Source organism: Trachurus trachurus (assembly GCF_905171665.1).
Source record: "Trachurus trachurus genome assembly, chromosome: 12".
NCBI lineage: Eukaryota > Metazoa > Chordata > Actinopteri > Carangiformes > Carangidae > Trachurus > Trachurus trachurus.
This window is the reverse complement of record NC_139908.1, coordinates 23,612,067-23,625,045: the sequence shown is the minus strand read 5'-3', so window position 1 is coordinate 23,625,045 and position 12,979 is coordinate 23,612,067. Positions and strand designations below refer to the sequence as shown.

At 39.3% G+C, this 12,979-nt stretch overlaps 1 protein-coding gene across 1 annotated transcript in view; it reads left to right on the top strand.

Annotated features, from left to right (window-relative positions):
• Positions 1-12,979, top strand: part of npr2 (natriuretic peptide receptor 2) — a 75,633-nt gene that overhangs the window by 20,242 nt on the left and 42,412 nt on the right. Inside the window, 2 exon segments of the mRNA XM_083984119.1 lie at positions 1,346-1,481; positions 5,428-5,512. Coding sequence (XP_083840245.1) covers positions 1,346-1,481; positions 5,428-5,512 — 221 coding nt within the window.

Here is a 12,979-nt window from a genome sequence, read left to right as displayed (position 1 = left end):
AAAAACCTAACTAAACCGGGGTCTCTGGTTAAATTTGTATCTGTTTACCATTTCTGAATGTGAAAGCTGTTCCGTTATGGCATAAATCCAGTCCATCACATATAGGTTTAAAATGTGCCCCCAAACCTTTGTCCACAGTGTATATTTCATGCTTCCAACATATATTTACTCTTACATTTATCTATCCGCGAAACATTTACTCAGCTGCACTGAAAATGAGCAAACTCTTCCTGCTCTCAGGCTAAGAGCTATTCAAGGTCTTAAGAGTGAACACATGATGAAGTGAGTTGTTGGAAAAGAGCTTTTGGCAGTGGACTGCAGTAAACATAGTCCCTGAACTGAAATACTGGAGCTATTTCAGACTGCGCAGCCTCTGCCCCTCCACCCGTCAAATTCTGCATTGTTTTGATGACCCTCTGTGGGGGTGACGGCCTTCAAGGTCTGAGCAGAGGGGACACGACATGCTGGGAGCAAGGGAGGAAAACATCAACCTCCTCCAGCTAGTCTGAAACACCAGAGTCAGGTTTCACAGGCACGACAACAGATGCTGCTCAGGAAGTTGCACCATCAAAATAAAGCTCACACAAGTTATGATGATGGTCAAACTTTTGCTTTTGAAAATGTACTGCCTGATTAGCTTCTATGTTTTATCTTGGTTCACAGAAACAGCAAGATGTTTTTTTTTTGTTTTTAGTTTTTCAGCCTTGTTACTTTACTTTCTTATTACAACTGTTTTGTGGTCTTAAATTTCTATTAACATTCTGTTAAAATTTCTAATTAATATAACTATTAATTACTGACTTCTTTTGTACGTGTTGTCTTTAATTTTAATTTGGAATTTGAGTTTCATTTTAAAATAGTTATTCAGGGGTTCACATAACAGACCTTTACATATTCTTATTCTTATCAGATAATTAAGTTTAAAAATGGTCACCATGAGAAAATACTGTAATTCAAGCAAACTTGATAATGATAGGAGCGACACAAACTTTTTGTCACCGTGAGGTTACCATGCAACCACAGGAGACTGTTTATGTGTCCATGAAACAATTAAGATACAACATGTTAATTATTCAAATATACACTTGCTGATATGTATATCTGATTTGTGACTGTATCTGACCACGGACACAGTGTACAACACATCTACTAAATGACTCAAGACCACTTGTGTTGGTTCCTGCCACAGTCGTCATCTCCTGGACCACATTTTGGTTAATTGCACACGAGATGAAAACTATAACTGACCTGCTGATGTCAATGAGCACTTATGTGTCAGGAATAAATGAATGAATTATAAATCATCATCCATAGTTTGATCCATTTGCTTCCTCTGTGTTTGCAGATTGTTGCGGACTACAATGGAACCACAAGAGAGATCATTTGGTCGCAGACAGAGAAGATCCACTGGCCCAGCGGCGGCCCACCGCTGGACAACCCCCCCTGTGTGTTTTCCACAGACGACCCCTCCTGCAATGACGGTATGACAGCTCTGTCTTATCTTATCATAGCAGGACTCTGCTCAGAGTCAGTCTGCCCACGGATGATTTTAGACTCTCTGTTTACAAGTAAAATATTTCCTAGAAATAAACAACTTGAGTCGACTGACTGCTGGTTGATTGATTGGAAAATGGCATGCAAAGGAATTGGACAGGGACACTCATGCACAGCATTAAAATTAACCCGGATACCAAAATAAATCTGCCCCATATTTGGGCAACATGCTTGTATTCTTCTCGCCCAATGTATGCCAGGTTCCACAGTCTAAATCTGACCCAAATACAGCATGATTATGAGATGCTATTTCCACATCTGGATCAATTTGGGCACACACACAGAAAATCTTCTGGCTGTCAGTCAATACCAGAGGATAAAAGCTTGAATCTGCCCAGATCTGCAAGTACGTGGGCCGGACTTGGGTGGAAGATGTGGACATGTTGGACCAGAAGGTTCATTTTTCTCGCCTAACAAGCTGTAGACTGATTGAGAGGACACCGGACAAATGTTCCTGGAAAATCCAAAGGATGTGACGTTAATTCTCGCTCCCAAGTGCCTCAGTTCGGTTTCCCCCTTTGCTCCCCTACAGTGTGTACACCACTGACTGACGACATGGCAGCACATAATATTCATCTAGTTCTCTAACCCCTAGTGCTATTTATCACCTAGCGCGCTGACACCGCTAAGCCTCTCGGTGAAAGCTAGTCAAACAGTGAAATGCAAAGTTGGCTAACTAGCTAATGTTGCGAAACAATGTAGTTCAACATCACAGGCCTATATTGTGCTACAGCTAGCAATCTGACAACAATGTGACTCTATAAATCCCATTTCAAAAACCATGTTCGTTTAGTTCTCATGCATAACCAAACATATTCATTTATTTCATATAGTGCCTTTAAAGGATAATTACTGGATTTTTACAATCTGACTCTGGACCTTATTTCTAGCATAAAATACGATCATTTACTCACCCAGATAACTTTGATGTCATTACAAGTCATTCCGAGGAAATTAGATCCAGCGGAGAGCTGCGTATATCCATATAATGCACGGGGCACGCCATGCAGCCTCTAAATAACACATTATCTGCAGCGAAACTCGTTCATTTCACCAATATTTTGTTGTGATGCTGGTGCTATTCCCCTCTGAGTCCAGGGTTAGCTGTTATCACCATCCGTGGTCTGTAGGTTGACCTACTAACCTCTGACCTGGATGATGTCATCTCCGAGCGCTGCCCGGCTCATTCTGATAATAATCATTCCGCTTCGGCATTCGGGTCCATTTTTAGCGCAACTAGCCAGAGCTTTAGTGAGTCCAGGTTGTGGAGAGGAAGCCTGAAGAAGCTGAACTTCGTCCAGCTGCTCATTTTGTTCTGACAAGTCGGAAACACGCAGAAATGAATCGTAGCATTAGTGGTAGCAACATGCCGCGGTCGGAGATGACATCATCCAGGTCAGAGGTCAGTAGGTCAACCTACACACCCCGGATGTTGATAACAGGTAACCCTGGACTCAGAGGGGAATAGCACTAGCATCACAACAAAATATTGGTGAAATGAACGAGTTTCGCGGCAGATTATTTAGAGGCTGCATGGCGTGCCCCGTGTTCTTGCATTATACGGATATACGCGGCTCTCGGCTGGATCTAATTTCGTCGGAATGACTTGTAATGACACCAAAGTTATCTGGGGGAGTAAATGATCGTATTTTATGCTAGACATAAGGTCCAGATTGTAAAGAACTGTAATTATCCTTTAATGGCATATGTTTGACTTTGAGAACGATTGAAACACCCCTCATTCATATGACAGAGCACTAATGCTTTGCTTATATCATCAGTCTCTAAAGGGCCTGTGATATTTTCATGTTCAACTAATTTCTTTCCACTAATGTGCTGTTTTTCAGTAATTTCATCCCAACTCTTTCAACCAGGGGGAAAGCTAATCTTGAAGTGCGATATCTATTTGAATAAAGTCAAGTGTGAAAGATGAATGCTGGGAATAGTCTTTGCTGTATGAACATAGTGACAGTTTCAGAGGGAAGTGTCACGGATGATGAACCGCGGAGGAAAACCACAGCAATTATAAATACATTTTGGCATGAAGGACAGATAATGAGTTGAGGAGCGATGCATCTGACGCTGTCCCAAAACTGCGAAGCTGTCTGCAAATAATTTGAGAACTGAGCGTCTGGGTGTCGCCTCGTCTAGTGTTGCTCTCACCACCGACACAATGAACTCTCTAGAATTTGCAGAAACATATTGATGACAAACAGTTTTACACCATGTGCAGACACAAATCAGAATAAATGACTAATATACGGAATAAAAAAATCAGAGAGAACATTTTTCTACTGTTAGTGTCATGTTTTTTGAAGAACAAGCTCACGCAAATCAATTGTAAGCTTAGGGAAGTTGCAAGTAATGTCAGACTTTGCAATCTCAACAACAAAGAAGTCAATTCAGAGCAGCTTCGGAGGAAATTACTGTGATCAAATATGGACAAGTAAAAATATTGTGACATTTTTCATTTCACCCATGCCACAAACAAAGACAAAACAAACAAAAAAATCTGATTCTGTTATGTTGTTCATTCTTCTCGTGTTAAGCTGCTGTCATGATGTTTGTTGGTCATGTGTTCTGGTTTACTTCTACAAAACTGTTACAAAACAGCTGAGAACAATACGACTGATGAAGTTTACAAACTGCATAGCAGGTTTGACACTGATGTTAATTGTGTTTCATGGACCTGTGCTCACTGACCGTGTCTGGATTCTGCTCAGAGGTGCTGCGTGGATGAGCTGTAGTCGTAGTGAAGAAATACTGTAGGTCCACTGCCCTTAAAATCACAAATAGATCAAAGGTTTCTGAATGGATCAAACAAATGTGTAATACAGACAGCTGTAGAGGTGCTGCCAGAATTTTCACTACCTGTCTTGGTTTGGTCCATACTGAAATGCACATCCATGTCTCCAGAAGATGAATCCTAATGGCTCTGGTGACCCCCTGACTTTTTCTTTAGCAACACCACACGGTTGACAAAAAAAGAAAAAAAAAGTCTGCACAACTGCTGGACAGATGTTTGATTAAGTTTTGGTTATTTCGCTTTTGTCACTTAGATCAAAGATCGACTGTGGCTACAGTACAACCTCATGGATCACAGCAGCTAACGTTGCTGTACACCCTTATTTCACCTTAGAAGAAGACAGGCTAGTTGTTTCCCCCGGCCCCCAGTCTTTACGCTAAACCAGGTTAAGCATGTCAGGAAAGCAGCAACGCAGATGCTGCAGGTCCCTCTCATCACACAGTGAAACCAGAGAAGCAAATGTTGAACGACTCCTATAGTTGTTTCTTTTATGCTGCATTTGCAAGTAAGAGAGCAGCACGGCAAAGATAATGATGCTGTAGAGCAGGATGAGCTGAGATATTGACAAATCCACATTTAGAGATCATTGACTGTTATTATTCATATAATAGCATCTGTCTAATTGATTTGTTAAGTCTAAGAGTTTAATTTAAAGGGCCACATCTGCAGATGTTTCTGAAAATATATAGATTTACAAATCTCCAAATCTCATCTTTGATTGATAATATAGAAGAGTGTAGCTGATGTAAGTTAGTAAGAGTTAGAAAATATATTTCTCCAGTGATGACTATCAGTTTATCCGGTGCAGCTGATGGGATAATCGGTCTCCATCAGGTTTTAAAATAAGAATCAGAAATGTCAGATGGATGCAACTGTATGAGCTTGTTGCTGGTGTTCACAGCTGACAGATTGCTAAAGCGGAGCAGCTGTGCTCCAGGAAGTCACAGCTGTGTTTTTCACAGCGCACACTTTTTTTTTTTTTTTTTTCTTTTTTGAAAGATATGAATGTGAACATCTGTTGAGCATATGAGAGACAACTGAGTGTGGAATCCGTCTCCTGTTTCCAGGTCATCTGCCAGTTCTGGGCATCGTCGCTGTGGGATCTGGCCTGGCGCTCATCATTTTTGGAATCTCCAGCTTCCTCATTTACAGGTGAGTTTTTGATCTCATCGAGCTGACGCTTCCTGTCTGTACTGCTTTTAGCTCCAACGGCAGACGGTCTGCTTCTGTCTCAGAGAGAGTGAATGAGAGAGGAAGAGAGAGGGAGAGAGAGAGAGAGAGAGAGAGAGAGAGAGAGAGACATGTTTGAAACAGGATTTATGGGTCGTGCTGCTATAGGTGCCAGTGTGGTATTTACACGATTGTTGCCACAGCAACAGCTCAGCAGGTGATGGCGTTAAAGCAGCGGTGAAGTGTGTTTAAGCTGCCAAGTGAGCTCATATACTGGCCCCAAACAACCCTTACTGTTATTCTCATTTAATGATCATTAGTGTGTTCATTAAGTTTATTTTCTTTGCTCTGGATTAAAGCTAAATGCCTCCCATTTTAATAATCCACACACTGCTGATGTCAGGTGGAAAACATCAGTCTGTACTTCTTTCAAAGGCTTTTCATGTTTGCTTGTTGCTTGTTTATAATCTTTTGGCACAGAAAAGTCTTTAAAATCCTATTGAAGAACATAAAAAAGGTTTTCAATCGAAAAACAAAACCTGTTTCTTACACCGCAAAACAAACCTTTACACAGCAAAAATCTCAACCCGGTGAAGTCATTTAGTCTAAAATTGACAACTAAATTGTGCAATTGAAAACATCTGCCACTGTGGTAAGATCAAATTGAATGCGCTTCTAGTGTAAATCAACTTTCTTGAATCAAATCGTATTTTCTGTATAGGACTAAAACGTTGTGGCTTATTCTGATGTTTCAAGGAGAATACGAGCAAAGATTTCTCTCACGCAGGATGGAGACACTGTGACGTGATTTTAGGTTATATGAATACAGGCCGCATAGTTTCAGGGAATTTTCAGGATTTAACAACATTTTTATGTTCTACAATGATTGGTTATTGGTCTACTGGTAAGATATTGACCTCTCAGTATCTGCCTTAACCAAATACAGTATATTGGCAAAAATATACTTGGTTTTGCGTTTCCTACCAATAGGACTGATAAAAGATGAAGCAGCATCGACAGTAGACTGTCATGTAGTGAGATTAAATCAAAACCTCACTGGAGAGTTAAAGATGTGGAGAATAATGTGGAGTTTTGCTGTGGAGTGATGTGTTTTGTTGGGGGTTGTAGGGGTCACGCTGGAGGAATTTGCACTCATGACCTCTGTGTCTCTAAAGTCCGGGCTACAGCCTTGAGACGCGCTGAATAAAATCCAAACCAGGTTAAATCACTCGCTGCCCCGGCCCCTGGCAGATTTTTTTCACTTGACTTTTATAACTGACTCTTGATTTGTGATGCTTTTACGACACCACGACAGATAAAAATATCACAATGTGATAGGATGAAGATGTTTTGCGGTGTATCATTTACTGAATCTAAAAAAAAATCTTGCGATGGTCAGTGAAAACCTGCAAAATAGAGTGTCAGGTTTGCCTGATAGGACTGAGGGGCTGATACTGTAGCTGGTATTAGAGGTCCTTCACATCCTACAGGTTGTGTGTGTGTGAGTGTGTGAAGTTAAAAATAAATGGGACTAGAAGAGACATGTAATTAAATATTTAAACAAGGGATGGTGTTTATTAGTTAATCGCTGCCACGCACAGCTGTGTGTGTTGAGGTTTCTATTCAGCTGTAGAAATCAGTTCAAATGAAACTGTTGACATGATTGTGGAAATTATTCTGAGAATTAGATGTAGCCTCATTTAATAACTCAACAAGTTAATTATGCATGCTCTAAGCAATTAAGATACTGGAAGTTTACTTAATTCTGTTTAATGTCATGGGTAAAAATCTGCATGTAATGAAATAAATTTTATGTTTATTTTCTCTTATTCATAATCACTTCTGCAAAGTCTTCTCCCTCTACGCGTTAATTGTGTTCATGACTAATAAAAAAAGTGATTTTCAATGAAATGGGAGCTGATTCTTACAGTATGTCACTGCACAGCTCCAACTAACAAATCACGGTAATGATCGGTAATTTCACCTGTCTAATACTGACTATTAACACAAACCAGTGTTAATCACCAGCCAATCAGAATGGATTTTGATCAGACGAATGGTGGAAGAAAGATGGAGGAGCGGCTATCCACCTGAGGTAAATCCACTAAACCTGAATCTGAGTTAATTATGTTTAGTATCAAATTACTACCAGATCATTGATTAGATGCAGAGCATGCACGCAAATGTGAAAACATTAAGAGTTTCCTCTCCGTTCTTTTCAGCTCAGTGCGCAGCAAGCACAGCGTGGTTTCCTGACCAGCTAGTCTCTCAGCAGGTAAGTTTACTGAAACATGCTTTAAAGAAAGAAAAAAAAAAATCTGAGATCCAAGTGAAACATTTGGCAATTTATAGCAGCAAGTATCTATTTCTGCCCCAACAGGGAATCTCTGTGATACGTTTTTGGTCCTGACCCACAGTTTTCACTCTCTGCCCCAGTCAGACTATATTTATATCCATCATTTACATCAATGACAGTTTTATACATGGAAAGTCATTTCTCACAGACCTGAACATGTTGTTTTTTATTGGATTTTGGGTCAACTTTTTTCAGCCCAAAGCCATGAAACTATAAATTTAAACCCTCTGTTCAAGTTAAAAAAAAATAATAATAAAAGCATAAAGTACACCACGTTCAGAAGCTGGGGGGCTTTTCTCTGTGACGGCTCTGTTTGATACCAAAGGCTAACAAATCGCTTCCTGTTTTTGCAGACACCAGTGGAACCTTGCTGATGGACGGAGGGGCAGACAGCAGAGCTTTTTACAACCGTCTACGAGATCAACCAGCTGCTGAAAGGCCCTCATGTTCACTACTTGCCTTACAAAAACACCACTAAAATGTTTGCAGTTTTGTCACTGGTGGAGGTTATTCTCAGATCAATCAGTCTACAATTTTCTCAAGCTTGGGGTCGCTTGATAGGGTTGCAGTTTATTGGACAGATATATATTTTATTAATATATTTTTTTAATCAGAAAAATGAAATAGAAAATATATTATAATTTCTATTAATGATATATTTGCTGCTGCTTTTGTGTTTTGTTCTTTAATACATACAAGAAAATATTTTATACACAGAGTAATTATGTCTTTTTTTGGGATACATTTGGGGGTTTTAAGTTTATTTCAGGTAGCAGAAAAGGATGCAAAACATGCTCACTTTCTGTAATGGGTAGACTATACTTTAAATTATTGGTGTATTTTGTATAACAAATGGTGGCTGGTTGGGTAATTCTTTATTTTTGTAATTGATAACTCCACTGATGTAAACACCTCGCAGCTGTTGCCTGTGTGAAATGTACACATAACGTAAAGATGTGTTGAAAATGCAGTTTAATAAAAAGCAACAGGTGGATTAAGTCTGTTTCTTTGTATTCCTTTTTTCTTAAAACATCTGCAGTGCAACACAATGTTTGAAAATGCCATTTAAAGTAGAAGTAATTAGATAAATGAAATAAGGTAAATCACTGCGCTGTGGTACATTTGATTTCTATGAGAAATATATTTTTACTGTCAGATGTATCCCTTGTTTTACTACTACTACTAATTAAAAAAAGAACTAGAGCATAAATCAAACTTTCTACAATGTACAAATGCAAAACTGCAAAAATAAAGTAATGCTCTTTGTTGTTTAGAGCATGTTGTTTTTATGTTTAGCTACTGTTAAATATCACCCAAGATCTCACCAGGTGGACGGTCGGCGGCTCTCATCTGATTTTGGCGTCTGCTGAGCAGCAGCAGTGCGAGGGGATGTAGAGCAGAGCAGCAGTGGCTCTGTTGTTTTAATGGAGGGGTTGGTCCAGCAGAGGTATTCACATATGGGAGTTATGAAACAATAGGCCCAGTGTGAAGCCCCACACTTTGGCCCTCTGGCTGCCAGAGGTCTCTAAACGAGGCTCTTTAAATAGAAAAATACCCTTTTTTTTTGGTGGTGGTGGATGGGGCTGGAGGGCACCGGTGGTTTAATGGTGTTTCCTGTCCTGAAAATGGTTTCACATAGGCAGGGTCTGGAGTATTTGTAGACGCAAACAAGCATCAGAGTCCCATTTAAGTTTTCTGGGTCCACCAGCGCACTACGTCCTGGTGAAAAAGAGGTAAAACAGAAAAGAAAAAGAGAGGAAGTAAATGGGGGCACTTTTGGGGCCAGCTGGGATAGTTCGGGGAAAGGCTAAAACACGGTGATATGCAAACACTGCAATAATTTCCTGCAGCCATCTGGAAGTGTTTTACACCTTTTAGATTGGATTGGAATGTGTGGGCTCTGCTCGTTTTTCATTTTCTAAGTGTTTAAAACTGAAAATGAAATTCCTCCACCCCCCAAAAAAGAAAAGAAACACAAGCCTGGACTAATAGTTTTATTTTTGAACGTGTTACTGTTGTTAATCATTAAGTGTGAAGAAACAGCAGCTCCTCTGAGATTTGCCCCAGATGTGTTGATTCACTGGAATTCCTCTTACCCTCTGTGGTTCTTGGTGTTTGCCAGACAGACTGATGCTCAAAAATAACACTTTAAACATGTCAAAAATATCACTGACATGTTAATTACTTGATTAATTAATGTGGTTTGGCTCTGCTGATATTTAGAGGTTGGTTAAAAACTTTGTGGGCGTTTCCATCCCCGTCTGGTTTTATCCATCTGCATCACACAGTGATCAGGGTGAAACCGAGTGACACATTTTGGTAGCATTTGAAGTGTTACACCTGAATCAACCACAACACCTTTACTCAGCTCAAGTATAACATCACATAAACAAACCTAACACAATGTAACAGGACTGAACATAGCACAACGTAACACAAACCAGACAATGTTACATTACTGATAATGCATAATCCAATGCATGTAACTTTATCGTCTGTAATTACATACTATTACATAAGGTTGTGTCATAATTACCAATGTGATGCAACAATGCTATACAACAACCCAATGCAATGACACCATGTAATGATCGTGTGCAGCAACGCAATTCAATATATCACACAACGTGACAGGTGAAACAGTAACATGCAACAAAATGTGACTGAAGGTGGTTGAGAAAGGAGACGACACATTTACCATCATTTGCTTTAAATGTGTCTGTGTCTCCATGTCTTCATCACCTCCCCCTCCCAACCGGAGACCAGCAGCGGCATCAGTCTGTTTGTTCCAATGGGAAAAGTGAATATGATCACAAATAATAACCCATTCTTTCACCTCGTAGACACTGAAATAAAGCCTCCACATCTCCAGGCCTGTGTATGCTGATGGCGCACACTCACCCAACTGTCACTTAAAGCATCACACCATCAATTATTCAAAAGTTTAATAAAATTTGAATGGCCGAGTTATATAAAAATTCACTCCCTGTACAGTCATCGTGAAGGAGAAACTTTTTATTTTTTTAATTTCTGTTGGAAAGTTGGACATTTTGACATGAGAGTCTATGGGTATTAACTCACTGTTGGATCCAGACTCGTGTGGCCATACGAGGAACTGCAGTTGTTGGTACTTTAGCTTCATTTGATCAGTTTTGGAGGTTGCTGATAGAAATTAAAAGATATCAAAATTATATTCATAGTAATTTCCTTTAAAGCTTCAGTCGGTAACAAGGATTCAGTCATATTTGCTGGAACTGTCACTATATTCTGATAGTAGGACATGAAATGGCTAAATTACGACCAAATCCAACTCTGGCTCCACCTACAGCTTGTAATCGTATTGATCGTATGTATCGTCTTGAAATTTCCGACCAAATCACAAACTTTACTTTCACTTTCGTCAACTTACCAACGTATTACTTGATATCTAAGGTTTGTCTCTAATTTATTCATAAGTAGATGTAAAAAGAAAAAAAAAAGTATCTTCCCAAGTTTGTTACATTATATTTATGACTTTTATCACTTTTCATGAAGACCTTTAATAGACTGTTAATACACAGAGTATGAATATCTCAACACATTTCAAACAAAACAGATTTGCAAAACGCTCAGTCCTTAGAAAACAACTGTTAGTGTCCTAAAAATCCCCAAATCACAGTATTTTCAGATATCATTATATTTTGTATCAACATTATGGAGATGAGCAGCATTGAAACATTATGGCTAATCACTTCCCCAAATGCAACGCATTTCTTTCTCCACTGTAATGTCACATTGAGTTTGTGTTAGTGTAGTCTGTGGTTTACTGTTATATGCATTCAAGCATTACAATATGAGCTTAATGTATTTTCAGTGCCAGAGTCTTAAATTGATCACACATGATCACAAAAAGTTTTTCCCCCCTCGCTGCTTGTTTCCTTCCCTTGCTTTTCCTTGTCTACACAGTATTTAAATAAATGACCTGATTAGACTGTTTGACAGCAGTACATGATTATGAACATATTAGTTTAATGCAACAGAGATTGAAAGTCACTGATGCAGTGTTCTGATTATCTGCTAAACATGTTTTATGATGTATTTCTTGCTGTAGTAGCACATTATGGAGGATTTTGAGAATAAATAACAAGTTATTAAGTTATTGTGGCATTTTGTGTTCTGGGTTTTACACATTGAATCTTTCTATTAAAACGGAGCCAAAGTAACCATAAAACATCGATGTATGTTTCAATGTTTTCGTTATAGTACTCCCTTGAGTTTTAAGGAACCACAACCCTTCACAGTTTTGGAAAAGGGAGTTATTTTTGTGCCAGTGTTAGGACTAAGATAAGGTTAAAACATCTGAGTCCGCTCTTAGTGAGGTTGTTAAAAATAAAGTGGGAGTGGGAGTGGACTCTAATCTTCATCACATTTATCATTGTTTTTTTTTTTTTTCATTTTACACAGAAGAAAAGCTCATGAGTCATCAGAACAACACTCCGTCCACATATCTTTATTTAAAGTGGAAGACAGAAGGCTCTCTGTAGTTTTACCTCAAGCACAGAGCATGCAGGGAGAAATAAGATCCACAGTTTAACAACTGGCCAATGCTTCAAACATGTATTTTTTTTTATATTGATTTGATCTTTGAACAACATTTCTATTTGCGCTGAGTTACTTATTACAAATCAGCTGATTTCACAAAATTCCAGCATGGTCTTCGCCGATGTTTTTCATTTCAGCGCGTGTTTGAAAGAAGGAGCCCTTTGTCTCACCTAAAAAGTTGTTTCCACTTCGCCAAAGTTCAATAAGCATCTGCACCTGTGAAGTTAAAATCTAATAAAAGACAAACACACGAGCCCGCATGCATCAACACATGTTCCTCTGGAGCTTTCTCCCATCTCCACGCAGGACTTTCTGGAGCTTTTCCAGGGACGGACCGCCGGGTACTCGGTCTCATCTGTTACCAAGGTCCTCCTGGAGGCCACTGTGATCTTGGGAAGCTTCAATGCAGCACAAATAGTTTTTGTAGCCTTCCCCACATCTCAACCTCAACACAGGACTGTCTCTGAGCTCCCTCCTGCTCATGGTTTTTAACCGTCATAATCATTGAAGCT